The 15067-nt window shown below is 45.6% G+C and overlaps 1 protein-coding gene across 26 annotated transcripts in view; it reads left to right on the forward strand.

Moving 5' to 3' along the window:
- The first annotated feature begins 152 nt into the window (after nt 1-152).
- UBR5 (ubiquitin protein ligase E3 component n-recognin 5) overlaps nt 153-15067 on the forward strand; it is a 69517-nt gene continuing 54602 nt past the window's right edge. For 14 of the 26 annotated variants that reach the window (XM_085537090.1, XM_085537092.1, XM_085537091.1 and 11 more), the window contains exons 1-5: nt 569-1020; nt 12908-12952; nt 13457-13538; nt 13732-13808; nt 14570-14689. In XM_085537090.1, coding sequence (XP_085393216.1) covers nt 899-1020; nt 12908-12952; nt 13457-13538; nt 13732-13808; nt 14570-14689 — 446 coding nt within the window. In that variant the 5' untranslated portion in view covers nt 569-898. Of the gene's footprint in view, nt 497-568; nt 1021-12907; nt 12953-13456; nt 13539-13731; nt 13809-14569; nt 14690-15067 lie in introns of those variants that run through there. The other 12 variants (XM_085537101.1, XM_085537112.1, XM_085537113.1 and 9 more) reach the window with 3 other exon arrangements.

Genomic DNA, 15067 nt, shown 5'->3' on the forward strand with positions numbered 1-15067 from the left:
GCGCATGACGTCACCGCGCACGGCGCGAGGCTCGCACCTATCGGCGGCGGTTTTAGTGGAACGGCCCCGCCCGGCAGCGCGCCCGCCAATCGGCGCGAGCCTTGCAGCGTGGCGACGCGGCGCGGCCCCGCCCCGCCCGGCTCGGCGCACGGAGGGAGGGAGAAGGGCCCGCTGGAAGTTAAGATGGCGGCGCGTGTGTGAGCGCGGTGTGGGACCAGCCTCTTTCCGGCGGCGCCGTAGCTCGGCCGGCCCCTCCTTCGAGTCCTGCGCGTCTCCCAGCGAGCCCAGCGCTCCGCCGACGGCCTCGAGCGACCCCGGGGGAGGGCAGGAGGCCGAGCGCCCCCCTCCCCCCCGCCCCCATTGTGTGCCCGGCCCCCGCCCGCCCGCCTCCCTCCCTCCCGCCGCCGGGGGGGGCGGCGGCGGCGGCGCCGACCATGACCTCGATCCACTTCGTGGTGCACCCGCTGCCGGGCACCGAGGATCAGCTCAATGACCGGTGAGGGGCAGGCCCCGCGCGGCGGGGGGCGGAGGGGAGGGGCCGCCGGCGCGGCTCGGCCCCCGGCGGGGCGGGGGAGGGACCGGGGAGCTCCGGGCGGCGCCGAGGGATCCCCCGTCCCTACGTACTGCCGCCCCGCTGCCGTCCCGTGGGGGCTCGGCGCCCGACTCGAGCGGAACCCCCGTGTCTGCGCAGCCTGGGCCCCAAAGTTTGCCCCCCCCCGCTCCCCAGAGGAGCTCCGGGATGCTGGGGGGGCGGGGGAGCGCCATGCGGGGTGGGCAGAGGGGTGTATGGGGATCGCTGTGCTGTGCTCCGCTGTGCTCTGCTGTGCTCCGCTGCTCCTCGCTGCCTGCCGGGCCGTGCGCCTGCTGAGCTGATAAAGGCACGGCCCGTCTCCTCCTGATGGCCGCTGCGACGATCGGCCCGGAGACCTCGTGGGCAACTTTATCTGTAGCTGCGGATGGGGGGAAAGCGGAGCGCTCGGGAGAAAATACATCTTGGAAGCGAGTTCTCCTGCCTGATTGGTGCGGGTTTGACAGCGTTGTGTGTTGCAGCCCGGTGTTTTCCTGCAGTAATCGCGATCAGCCTGCATCGTAGTTTGTAAATGCCACTGCTGCCCTTATCTCGGCATTCTTAAGAACGTGTAGGTCTTAATCTTTGTTTCTCAGGGATATATGTGCGAATAACTTAGGTTTTTTAATCGTCTCTGTATAGAGACTGACGTTTTTATTTTTTTTTTTACACTGCTGAAAAACGTTACTTGTTTTTTATAGTATCTTCCTGATATTTATAATTTCTGGAAGTGTTGGCTCTTAGTAACGTTCCTCTGGTTTCTCATCTCACCAGGCTGCAGGGTAGGTCGGGGTCCAGCTAACTTTGCTGCTGTTGGCACTTTGCATTAGGAGAAGCGAGGAATCTCTGCTGAGACATCTCTGTTAATGCACAGCTGAGGTCCCAGAGCTCGTGGCAAGGAAAATAGGTCAGCATAGAGATAAAACTTCTGCCAAACTGCATCATCCCTGCCCTTTCAGAGGGAGAGGAAACTCGTGTTGATAAAATGGGACCTGGACTTGCAATGTGTTGATGTGATGTGTCTATTCCTTAACCTGCTGATGCGTTTTGCAGGACCTGACCCTAAGGAGGCCTGCCCACTTGTAAGGGGGTTTCTTGGCTGCCTGCTGGATCACACAGAATCACAGAATGACCCGGGTTGGAAGGGACCTGAAGGATCATGTAGTTCCAACTCCCCTGCCTGGCAGGGCCACCAAACATACACCTTTACTAGATCAGGTTGCCCAGGGCCCCGTCCAACCTGGTCTTGAACACCTCCAAGGACGGGGCATCCACAACCTCCCTGGGCAGCCTGTTCCAGGGCCTAACCACTCTCCTAGTGAAGAATGTGGATGCCACACAGCTCTGGCATGTGTCCTTCTCCCTTAGAGTGACAGACAGGTGATGCTGTGCTAGGAGTTCTCTTTCCTCCTTGGGCTGTTTTGACTTAGGGCCGTGATTGAGGACTTTAAACCTGAAAGAACCCCAGTGGTTTTCCCATATCTTTTATTTTTTAATGTTGATAGACCCTTCAGAAAATATTTAGCATGTAATTATCATGCCTTGGTTGGAGTGAGAGAGCTTGTCAGTTTTTTCTTTAATGTCATGTATTGTATTGACTTACCATTTAAAATGGTGGCCCTGAATTCTTCATAATGCTTCCCAGGTTATTTATTGTTTCTACTCCATACTGCTGCAGCAGCACTTATGACTTCTGCTTGAATACAGGAAGCTTCATCAGGTGTGGTAATTAATAGATGGAAAAGGCAGCAGAAGTGCCCTGAAGTGTCTTGTTCTGAAAAAAAATCCGGTAGCTCTTGATCTGAGCTGCAAGGCAAACATTTCCATTTCATAAGTGGGATTTGACAACAAGTGCGGTGGCTGTGCATCAGAACTTGTAGTGTGGTGAAGCTGCAGTGATTAACAGATAGGGTGCTGGAAATACCAGGTCAGTGTTATTGGTAGCTGTTCTGTCCTTATAGGTAACGATCAAGAGGGCTTAGGGAGTTTTCATATTTATGCAGGTAGCATTTAGGATCTTGGAACTTATTTCTGTATGGTGGGATGCCATACAGAACAGGACACAGGGAAATGGTTTTAAGTTGAAAGAGGGAAGATTTAGGTTGGATGTTAGGGGGAAGTTCTTCACTAGGAGAGTGGTTAGGCCCTGGAACAGGCTGCCCAGGGAGGTTGTGGATGCCCCGTCCTTGGAGGTGTTCAAGGCCAGGTTGGACGGGGCCCTGGGCAACCTGATGTAGTAAATGTGTATGTTTGGTGGCCCTGCCAGGCAGGGGTTTGGAACTACATGATCCTTGAGGTCCCTTCCAACCCGGGTCATTCTGTGATTCTGTGTGATTCTGTGTTCCTTTCATGGATGCAGTAATCACGTTTCAAACCTGTGATCTTGATGTGTTCAGGATACCTGATGGCTTTCGGTATTTTATAAGAACGTATTTGATAACACTATGCTTAATCATGTGTAGATATGGCAAGTGGGTGAATTGAATTTGGAAGGCATGGTTCTGTTGAAGTATTGTTCTGCTCTTGGGGTGTCTGCACAACATGAGGTGGCAGTTCTCTTCAGCTTGGGTTGGTGCAGTTTGTGTCATTCTGTCCTGCAGCTTTTACTCATTTTCTGTGTAATTATTTGTGCCTCTTGCTCGTACAGCAACTTGGAGAACAGGGAAATGCTTTGCAGCAAAAAAAGTAACGTTAGAACTCTACAATTTGGCTGATGGCACAAGTGTAATGGGACAGTGCTCCTTCATGAGCATTGTTGGGAATGGTTCACATTGCGCCTTGATACTCATTAGACGTCTCTCTGCTTCCAACATTTGCTCGTTTGTGGTGCTCATTCAGATGCCCAGAAACAAACTAGCTGCACTGGAGGAGGCCCATAGAGTACACCCTTAGCTTTGCTTCTGGAGCTGTTAGGATTCATTCATTTGAAATAAGTGACAGGCTGCACTTGGGTTTTGGATGAGGTAGTTAAGCCTTTTATGGTGGGTTTATTGGGGAAGATGGGCAACCTCAGGTTTCACCCCCTTCCTCCCCCCCATTCCTCCCTCCCCCCGCACCCCGTTAGCAATGTGTTCTATTTGAACTGAATATGAAAGTTTTAAGGTGAGAAAAATCAGGATGACCCACAGATTAAGAACCAACTCCATAAAGCGTTTGGGACATAAATAATTACTTTAACCTTTGAAAAAGAGATGCCCAGCTTCTGTTGCAGCGCGAGTTAAATATATTTCTTGGTTATCCACCTGTTCCATGTATGTTTCAGGGTTGGGGACTTTGCACTTTGTAAAGGAAGCCTGGCGCACAGATGGATGGATAGCGAGTGTTAGTTAATGTTGGGTTTTGTTCTTTTTCTTCTTTTTTAATTTAATGTTAGGGTAGGAAATGGGGGTAATGGTGATGAATAACCGTTTCTTGGCTGTTATGAAACCTCACAGGAGCATCTGAACTTGCTGCTGTGTGAAAAGGGGAGTCTCTCACCTTGCATTAGGCTTTGTGGTTTTCTGAATGCGATCTCCCGTTAAGAATAGGATTTGTCTCAGGGCTTTGCCTTTGCTTTTACTTTATAATAAAAAAAGTCTCATCGGCTGAGCCATTCAAGTTCCAGCATAAAGAAGAGGGTAAGATGCCATTTCTCAAGTGGTTATTGACGCATGGTTAATGGGCTTTTTTCTCCCCTGTGAAGATGAGACCTAATGAATTTAGTTAAACAGGGTATTCGGAATGTAAGGTGAGTGGTGTGTAGAAGGTTTTCTCACAGTAAGCTCTTTGAAGTCAGTAATGGGACTGAGAAAGCTCATTCTGGGCTTCTGCGGGTATTTATGCACAGTCAGCTTTGGGGGAAGAAAGTCTCTTGCTTCTAAGTGAGTTTATTCTCCCTTAATACATTCAGTACCTTTTTCTATTATTTGAACATTACTTAATTTGGGCCGTGTCTAAATTGAGAAACGAACTTGCATTCTAAATTTACCCAGTCCCTGTTGTTTATACGCTCTGACAGTCATCTTCCGTGGAAAAGGTACCTGGCAAGAGGTATTCCTTCAGCCTGTGCCTGTGTATCTCCTTGCTTGGGTACCCACAGAATCCCAGAATGACCTGGGTTGGAAGGGACCTCAAGGATCATGTAGTTCCAACCCCCCTGCCTGGCAGGGCCACCAAACATACACCTTTACTAGATCAGGTTGCCCAGGGCCCCGTCCAACCTGGCCTTGAACACCTCCAAGGACGGGGCATCCACAGCCTCCCTGGGCAGCCTGTTCCAGGGCCTAACCACTCTCCTAGTGAAGAACTTCCTCCTAACATCCAACCTAAATCTTCCCTCTTTTAACTTCAAACCATTTCCCCGTGTCCTGCTATTATCAGCCCTTTCGAAGAGTTTACTCCCCTCCTGGGTCTAAGTTCCCTTCAGGTATTGAAAGGCTGCAATGAGGTCACCCTGCAGCCTTTTTTTCTCTAGGCTGAACAAGCCCAGCTCCCTCAGCCTGTCTTCATAGGGGAGGTGCTCCAGCCCCCTAATCATCTTCATGGCATCCTATCCAAGTAACGGGCAAGTGATGAATGGATATATGGGCTGCTGCTCCAGCAGACTTTCTTACCCCCTCTGTGTACACTGATGAGCAAATCGGTTAAAAATCCCAAGCAGATGTTGCTGGAAGGAGCTGGGACAGGGTGTGGTGTGGCTCTGTGCAGGGAGCCAGCAGGGATGAGGAGCTGTGTCCTGGCCCCACACGCTTTTAGGAGAGGGAATGTTCCACGTGTGTGTAGTCCAGAGCTCCATCTTCTGTGTCCTCAGGCCTACAGGGGGAGACCTCTTGCCCAAGGGGGGGGGGGGGGTGGCTGCAGTACTGCAGCCTTGTGTAATTACTCGAGCTCCAAACAGTGGTTTATTTTGATGTGCTTTAAACTGCTTCCTAATCTAATGTAGCACAAGTGAAATTAGCTTACCTCAAACAGAAATAGGTGTGTTTGTTTGTGGGGAAACATCGCTAATGTGGTGCTGGAATTCCACGAGGTATTGGAGAGCTTGGAGAGCTTCAGTGACTGGTGATGTGCTGACCTCTCTGAACTGACTTCTAGACTGGAGTGAGGGTATGGCAGGGCTGTCATGGTGTTATTATTGCCAGGTTTTAGGTTTGTACCACTGGTGTGGTTCATACAGCAGGAAACGGGGTAATCAGGTTTGATCTCTTGATTTCAGTGTTGCTTAAAGATAGTAATTTGGGAACTTGAGCATGTTCTTCAGTTTACCATCATCTTCGTCTATGAGGCAGAGTAGGTTCAGTGGAAATCCAGCCTGCATGTTCTTTCTTCACTTTCTTAAATGCACGAGGCGTTTTTGTTTCTTTTTCCTTGTAGATCTGACTTATCTTTGGGCAGCCGCGCTCTAAATTAGTTGGTAAATAGGAATGTGGTTTATTCTGCACTGTGCCTAATGGAACTTCTGTTGCTTAAACAGCTTAAATAAGTTGCACGTATATATATTTCATAACTTCCAAGGCCAATTTCTCACTATCTGCTCTCACTCTTCCTGTGAGCATCCTTTGCTACCTGGCTGATTGTCTGAGGTTACTTACACATAGACTGTGGTGCCTGTTTGGACTTTGCTTTGCCAGGGTCACAGAATGACCAGGGTTGGAAGTGACCTCAAGGATCATGTAGTTCCAACCCCCCTGCCTGGCAGGGCCACCAAACATACACATTTACTAGATCAGGTTGCCCAGGGCCCCGTCCAACCTGGTCTTGAACACCTCCAAGGACGGGGCATCCACAACCTCCCTGGGCAGCCTGTTCCAGGGCCTAACCACTCTCCTAGTGAAGAACTTCCCCCTAACATCCAACCTAAATCTTCCCTCTTTTAACCTGCTATTGTCAGCCCTTTTGAAGAGTTTACTCCCCTAAAAAGGGAGTAAGGGTCCTTTTGTGTCTGTAATTTGTGCTGCACCCAAAGGCTGTTCCATTTGAGTGCAGGTGTGACTGGCTCTGAATGTCCTTGCTGGAACTTTGATGAGAATGTGTAAATCAAAGTAACTGCCCTCACAGAATGGGAAGCATTTGTTTGTCTTACCTCTCAAGTTCCATCAGCTGTGTGTCTGATCCCGCAGTCTTAGTAGTAAACTGCACGGTAAGCACAGTTTCATGGATTGGTGAGTATAACTCCTGAGTGGGTGCACGTCAGGGTAGGTGGACTAAAGGGGAGGATTTTGGAAAGCGCTGCAGAAGGGAGAATGGGAGTGAAGAGCGGGGGAAGAGGAAACAAGATTGTGTTCCTTCCATTTTGAAAGCAGCAAGTTTATTTTGGCTACTGTAATGTGAAACTGCACCGTGAATGTGATCTGGGATGAGAGTAGTGACCAGTCACGAGGAATTCAGGAAAATAGCAGTTGAGACACAAACATGGCCGGCTTTTTTTGTTCCCTTCTCAACTTATCTGTGCAGTTCGGGCATTTTTCTTGATTCTACCAATGAAGAAATAAGGATTAATGGGATAACATCTTGATAGCTGTATTTTAGGGATGGCAGCGTATGTCAGAGCTGTCAGAGAAACACTTGAATTCTGAGAAATCTAAGCTATCAGTCAACGTCTATGTTCTAATTACTTTGTAAAGGTTAAAATCAGTGATCAATTGCATTTTTCCAAGGCAATTCTAGTACAGTGAGTGTGTTTATTAAATCTTGCAGGAGTATGCTTTGTGGAAACTCAAAGGAGATATATCATAAATATATAATTAAGCCACATGGGTTTAATTAATGTGCATAATACCTTTTTTTTCCTTAAACTTTCTGAAGTTCGAGTAGATAAATGTGATGGAGTACCCAGCAGTTATGTAAGAAGTTACTTAATTCTTGGATAAAGCAACTGAAGACGTACTGGAGCACGGCAAGCTCTGCAGTGTGCTCTGACTGTACTGTAACACTTCTGGGTAGCTGTTCTTGAACTAAACCAAATAGAATGTGGCATGTGTTTGATAATGGGGAGGGGGCTTCGGAGTCCTTTCCACTGTGGTGATTACACAGAATCACATAGAATGACCCGGGTTGGAAGGGACCTCAAGGATCATGTAGTTCCAACCCCCCTGCCTGGCAGGGCCACCAAACATACACCTTTACTAGATCAGGTTGCCCAGGGCCCCGTCCAACCTGGTCTTGTACACCTCCAAGGACGGGGCATCCACAACCTCCCTGGGCAGCCTGTTCCAGGGCCTAACCACTCTCCTAGTGAAGAACTTCCCCCTAACATCCAACCTAAATCTTCCCTCTTTTAACTTAAAACCATTTCCCCGTGTCCTGCTATTGTCAGCCCTTTTGAAGAGTTTACTCCCCTCCTGGGTGTAGGTTCCCTTCAGGTATTGAAAGGCTGCAATGAGGTCACCCCGCAACCTTCTCTTCTTTAGGCTGAACAAGCCCAGCTCCCTCAGCCTGTCGATTACACTGTCTGCTGTCTTGGTAGCTAATTTTACAATATATTCTATGTAAAAATATTCTGTCTCTCCCTGCATCAGCTCAACAGCAACTTTAAGGAAAAGAAAATCACGTAGAAAAACTACGTGTGCTTTTCAGTTGGTTGTTTTATGCTTGAATTCAGTGGAGTCCTGTCTGGGCTTGGTTTTGATTAATGCACATAGAAGACCGCAGTTAGTGGGCATCTGTGCGTCCCAGAGCAAGTGGGGCCAAGGCCTGGTTACAGTGGCTAGAGGATCTGGAAAAAGAGCTGTTTTGTATCGATTTCAAGATCTTTTGTTACGTTTGACAGAAGTTGTGCCCATACCAAGGTACGGAGCTTGCCCCTTCTGTGCAGCACAGACGTGCTCGGTGGCTATTTTTGTAGTCCCAAGTCTGTTATGTTACACCATAAGGTGTCTCTTGGAGACTCCTCACATTGTGTGTTTCCAAAAAGAGATGAAATTTGGGTAGCTCTTTTTCAGTGAGCCAGTCACTAACCTGTTGCCAGAAAACATGCTTCAAAATAGCCTTGATCCCCCGTGTTTCTGATATTTAACTTTACATTAGGACATTTTAATAAAGAATGTGGAATAAAACCCAAAAACACTCAGACGATTAACGCTATTTTGGAAGCCGACTGTGTTGGAGCTACCAACTCTCAGTGTTGGTGTGTTGCCAGCCGTGAGGTCTGCCAACTGAGTTTGTGGCAGCAGTAGTGTAACTCAGCAGATGATTGCATGAAGGCTGGAGGCTCTCACCACTGTAAGGAATCTGTGTCTTTTTGCTGTTCTCTATCAGCTGTGGAAATGATCAGAGCTACATCTTTTTCTTTCTGGTAAGTACCAAGAAGTTCTTCAAGAAAGGAAAGGGGAAAATGAGAAGAGAATTTATAGGTTTTAATATTTTGTTTTAAGCTCGTTTTAAAGCGTCTTGAGTGAGCAGAGGCATTGCCTGACCTTCAGTGAAGATACGAAGATCTTTCTGTTCAGCTTTGACCTCACTTAAAGCATCACTACTTGCAGCCCTCCCTGCTACCAAAAGACACTGACGCAGTTTGCTGACTTTGGTGAACTGTATCCATCTTTACAGCAGGGATTTAAAGGTCCTTGGTGAAGCATTCCAGTGATGTGAGCCATATTGTGGGGACAGGCCTTGTGTTGGGGATTGCCCACCCTGCATTGGGTGTATGGGGTAGTGAGGGTTTCCTGCTGCGGCTGGTGGCTGCCTGCTTCTCTTGCAGCACTGCAGCTGTATCGAGTGAAGCTGTGACCTGAAATAGGATGGCTGTAGGCCAGATGTGATGGAGGAGGTACACACTGTGCTGCTTCAAGAGCTCTTGTAGAGAAGCCAGAATGCTGGCTGCTCTGAGGGGAAGCACCCGGAGTGCTGTGCCTGCAGTACGGGTGGAGAAGAGAGAATCTGCTTACTGGCAATGCAGAAAAGGGGCTGTGTTGAGCTGTGCATTTCTGAAGGCCGAGTTTGTTGTGGAGGGATTTCACCTATAGTGTAATGCTGCAAAGGAACAACTTCAGGAATAAGGCAAAGAGAATCCTTTGATGCTGTGTCTGGGACTCCACAGTGTTACTGCAGAGTGCAGAAAGACTTTCTTCTTTCTGGAGATGTGCAGTGTGTGAACATCTTTACTCCTCTGTATTTAAATCCCATGTTTGGGTCATTTTACTTCAGTGAGTTTTACAGTGTGTTCTTTAAATATCCAGTTGATGTTTACAAATTTAGGCTAGAGTGACAGAGAAAAATGAAAAGGTGCTTCCTTTGCTTTAGTAAAGAAGTTCATCTTGGAGATAGTGGAAATTGTTTAATTCACAGAATCACAGAATGACCCGGGTTGGAAGGGACCTCAAGGATCATGTAGTTCCACCCCCCCTTCCTGGCAGGGCCACCAAACATACACATTTACTAGATCAGGTTGCCCAGGGCCCCGTCCAACCTGGTCTTGAACACCTCCAAGGACGGGGCATCCACAACCTCCCTGGGCAGCCTGTTCCATAAAGTGCCCCATCCATGTGAAGGCTGAGCTCCTGTGGTCCTGACCTGGAGCCTTTTGAGTTGCTTGATGTCAGTGTAGTTCCTTTCTCTTCTCATCAGTTTGGAGAAGCTGGAGGTTGTAGCTGCTCAAACTGAAATATAGGAAATCCAGATGTGGCTGGGGTGGGCTGACTGCTTGTCTTCATAACTGATTTTGCATCAGTTTTGCCTGGGCTATTTAGAGAATGTGCATCTTAACACAGAAGCCATTGATGTTACCATTTTGTCCGGTGTGTTTCTCCAAAAATCTGCTTGAGAGCCAAACACATGGTGCTTCCGCCTTTATCCTTTGAAATGGCTTAACTGCCTTTAATGAGATTTTGCTTTGTAAGGCTTAACCTCTTTGGATGTTCGTATCGGAGATAAGAGATAAGAAAGATTGAATAAAAGGTCTCGGTGTTGGCATTCCTTAATGCAAGAATTGATTAAATCATCTCTGCCTCTGTTTCTGCTTCCAGAGCACCATCAGTGGAGATGATGGAATCTCACCATTACAGTTAACCCCATCTTAACGCTGCACTTAGGATTTGTCCTGCAGAGGCTCTGTAGCACAATACCCAGCAGCTCTGCATGCAGACTAATGGATTGCTGCAGGAAGCAGTTGGTGGGAAATGATGTAGAATTTTAATTGCACAAACATGTTCTCTGCACAGAACGTCCAACGTGGTTGTTTTGTACTTACCTTTCAGGAGGTTGTGGTGCTGTGACTGTGGTTGGCACAGACCCCAGTGGCAGCACAGGGCTGAGGCGAGTCCCTGCAGGGACAGAGCACTGACCTCCTTCTGGCTTTTGGTTTGGTCGGGGCTTTTGTATTTTATATTTTTTGAACTCGGTGATGTTCTGTATCAAATTCAAGTCCTCGTGGTTCAGGTCTGTTACAGCAGCTGCATAACAGATGAGGTGGTATGTGCAAGTGTAATACTTTCAGTATTGTAGCTTATAACCTCCTCTGCTCTCTCACCTGAGGTGTTGTCAGCAACCTCTCCGAGTCACATCAGCTCTCTTTTGATCTTGGCTTGTTGCAGGTCGATGTTCTCTTCAGACTGGCATTACTGACAGCCTCACAGAGCATGCAGCTTTTACCTTGCTGACTGTTTTCCCTATCCCTTTTTTTTTAACAAGTTAAAAAAGGGTGAAGATGATTCTTTGCAAATTGGATAAGTGTCTCACTATAGTCATGACATAAAGCTCAGATACAGAAGCTCGATGTTGCAGGTAGTCCGTTAATAACTGTTCCCAGCGACGCATTACTTTATGTGCTGCCAGCTTTTCTTCAGGCAGTGCTGTGAACTTACAGGTGGTTTTCCCATTCCTGCTTGCCAAGAGGAGGAATGCTAATGGAAACCCAGTCCAGCATTCCTTGGAAACTCCTGGTGATATGCTTAAGACATGAAACCTCAAGGATGTTTATCTAGCCATACATTACATTACATCCCTGCTTGTGTATAGGACTTTGTAGTGGTGTTTGTGGACTATGTGCCATTCATCTTTAGGACTTCATTCAGTATCCTGCAGTAATTCATCACTTGAATAGGGTACCTTCTACACAGGTGGAATATGAAGTTCATGTTCAGTGTTCACCTTTTGTACATGGCCTCCACAGGATCTTATACCTTGTCTGTGTGCAGGAGCTGTGGCTGGTAGTCGGGATGCTGCCAGTGCTCCCTTACAGAGCAACAGCTTGGCTGGGACAGCAGAGCGTGGCTGCCAGTGTTTGCCTCCTGCCTTGCTCCCCTTTTACTGGGGTGCTTCCATTTTGTGCTTGTATTGGGTGTAAAGCTGGTTCTATCAGCGTGTGTTATTTTGTTTCTCTAACAGACATGTTGTTTCCTTCTCCTCTCCATCCTCCCCCCAGGTACTGTGGAGTTGGTTACTTGATAACCAATCTTGGCATTAAAATAAACACAACGAAGAAGACAGGATTTTCCATTTCATTAGGAAGACTTTTTTTTTTTTTTTTTAACAGGCTTAATCTCTTGATTTTATTTTATTAATTTTTTAGAATGTTTTTTAGTTTCTATAATGCAAATACTCTAGCTGAGTTTGGAAGCTCTGCAAGGGCTCTTTCAGATCTCTTGTGTGAAGGCAGAAGCCCAAGATCTACCTGAAATACCTACCTGGTATTAGGAGAGCATCTTTGCTGCCAAGAGAGAATCTTTTCTAGGTCAGTGGTAAGGGTAGGAATTACCGTGTTGGTTTCTATTTTGGGATGCTCTACTACTGGCTGTGGATTGAGCAACTTTTCAGCTTCTTGTCTTCCATCTTGGTGAGGTACCATACAAGTGAGTTGGAGGTTCTTTTGGAAGCAGTTTCCTTTTTAATAAATGTGATAGTTTTAACAATCCCAAATAAGAAGATGAATTTTCTGAGTTATTTTTTCTACTCATCACATCTTTTTGTTTCTCCCTTTTGATGCTGGTTGTACTTTCCTGTCCATTCAGTTCTGGGGAGCTTACTGTCACGGTTTAGCTCTGACGTGCCATGTACTTGGATTCCTTAGCAAGGGGAATTGATATCTGCTGTGGGATACTGTATTGAAACTCAGTAGAAGGAAACATAAACGTATCTAGAGCTAGTGCTTGTGTGTGAAGTTATAGATGACTGTAACAGAGCACTATTCTCATAGTGACTTGTAAAAGATAACAAAATGTGCGAGAACGTGGGTTCTATGGCAAGGTAATAGGTAGAGCGGTAACACTCTAAAACAAAAAGCATTCAAAACAAAGTCTTAATTTGAAACCGAGTATTGTCATTTCTGGTGTAGGATCCGAGCAGTGAGTAGCATTTATATTAAGCTTAATTGCAGCTATGTCTAACAACTTCATTTCTTTTTTTTTTCTTTTTTTTTTTTTTTAGGTTAAGGGAAGTATCAGAGAAGCTGAACAAATATAATTTAAACAGGTAAGGTATATTACATGATGCTGTAAAAATACGATATTTCCAACAAGAATTAAGCCTGTATTGTATCTGTAGCCTGAGAGCTTCAGTACTTGTGCTGAAGTTCAGAAATGCCTTATGTAAAAGAATTCTTATTAAGGTACATATGTTAGATTTTCAGTTCTGACATACTAAATTATTAAATACCTGCTTTATCAAGTGACTCTTGAAGTGTGGCACTTACTGCTTATTAGTGATCAAATCAAATGAGAAGTCTGTCATCTTTTAACATTTTGTTCTGCATTTTCTGTTCTTAATAACCGGAAGCACATCACAGTTGCTTCAAGCGATACACATGTTTAGTCATTCTTGAATGCTGTTATCAGCAACCATTGCTGCACGTTGTTCCTTCCATTTGCCACTTGTTTTTTGTTGTTTGCTTTTTTTGGTTGTTGTGTTTTTGTTGTTGTTTTTTTTCCAGACTTCAGGAGTTTAAAAGTATTATATATGCTCACTTTTTATTTTCAGCCACCCCCCTCTGAATGTATTGGAACAGGCTACTATTAAACAGTGTGTGGTGGGACCAAATCATGCTGCATTTCTTCTTGAGGTAAATGACTTAATCTGTTCAGATAACACATTTGATACTGTAGAGTTCAAACTAATTCTTCAAACATCAAATAGATAAACATTCTTCAGCAACTGAAAACTTATTTTTGCTTCCCTTTTTTTGTTTTTTTCCCCCTATAACTCTGTCTTGCCTTTCAATTTTGGACACTTGATTTTCTTGTTTTTAAATATAGGATGGTAGAGTCTGCAGGATTGGTTTTTCAGTTCAGCCAGACAGATTGGAATTGGGTAAACCTGATAATAGCGATGGGTAAGAAACTCTTTTCTTTATATTAAATGTTTTTTGAAAGCGGAAAAGCAGCTTGACTGCTGTTTTGGTTTGATATTTGTTTGCCTTTGGAATGGGTACTTCAAATAGATACATAATTGTTACGGTGATGCAGCCAAACAGCCTAGCTTGACAAACTGGTGTAGGAGTAAGCACTAGATTTGGCTCTAAAACACAAGTGAGACAGGATGTCTATAAATTAAAGAAACATACCTCACCCAAAATAATCATCATGAAAGAATTTGTTTTTAAGTGTTAAGCCCAATGTAGAGTCCAATCTGAAAGCGGCTCCATCTGGAAAGGCTTACTTTCTAGATCTGCTAATTTCAGGTCCAGGTAAGTTCTCCTCAACAGGACTATGTAACAGTTACTGTTTGGATGTAAAATGCTTATTAATCTTGAAGGAGCAAATTCAGGCTCAGGTCTACAAATCGCAAATATGTACAAATTATAATTGCCAATTCCAACTGAAAACACAATGGCTATCTCAAACCACTGATTAGCTTAATGTGTATTTGCAGCTGTGCTGGTGTACTTACAAACTAGTAGACTTTCTTTCCATTTTCTTTCTTCAGTTTTCTCTTAATATACAGTTAGATTAGTTTGGATTATTCCCCAAGGGTGTTGCTTAAGCTGGTATGTTACCAGACTAAGTCCCTGAGAATTTAGACCTGGGATTCCAGGTTTTGTTCTTAACCCATTTGGGATTGTTTTGTGACTGATTTACCATCTTTTACTTTCAGTTCAAAGTTGAGCAGTGGCTCAGGGGCAGGAAGGACATCCAGGCCAGGCAGGACTAGTGACTCCCCATGGTTTCTGTCTGGTTCTGAAACTCTGGGCAGACTGGCAGGCAACACCCTTGGGTAAGTTTTGATAGGATTGAGGCTGCAATCTGTTTGTTCCATATTTGAGTATATGTGTATACACATATATAAATTGTATGCAGTATGTATGCAGGGAACGTATCATTAATTATACAGCAGTTGTGTAGATAGGGTATAATAAACATTATTGACTTGGTTAAAATGAGAGATATGCAAGTGACCCTTCAGTACTTAGGATATGGAGCATTCTTCGTGTATGTGTGGAGAATAACTTGTTTTGGCTGTGTTGTCTTCTTCTGAATGTTTCTTTTGGTTACTTCGTTGTGAAATACAGTTTCTTTAGAGGGATGCAATCAATTCAAGATATCCAATAGGACTGTGTTGTAAAGTAAAAGGAGTGCATTTCTGCAGGGAGAG

This window comes from Coturnix japonica, chromosome 2 (genome assembly GCF_054131305.1).
Source record: "Coturnix japonica strain WE chromosome 2, WE-NBRP24, whole genome shotgun sequence".
NCBI lineage: Eukaryota > Metazoa > Chordata > Aves > Galliformes > Phasianidae > Coturnix > Coturnix japonica.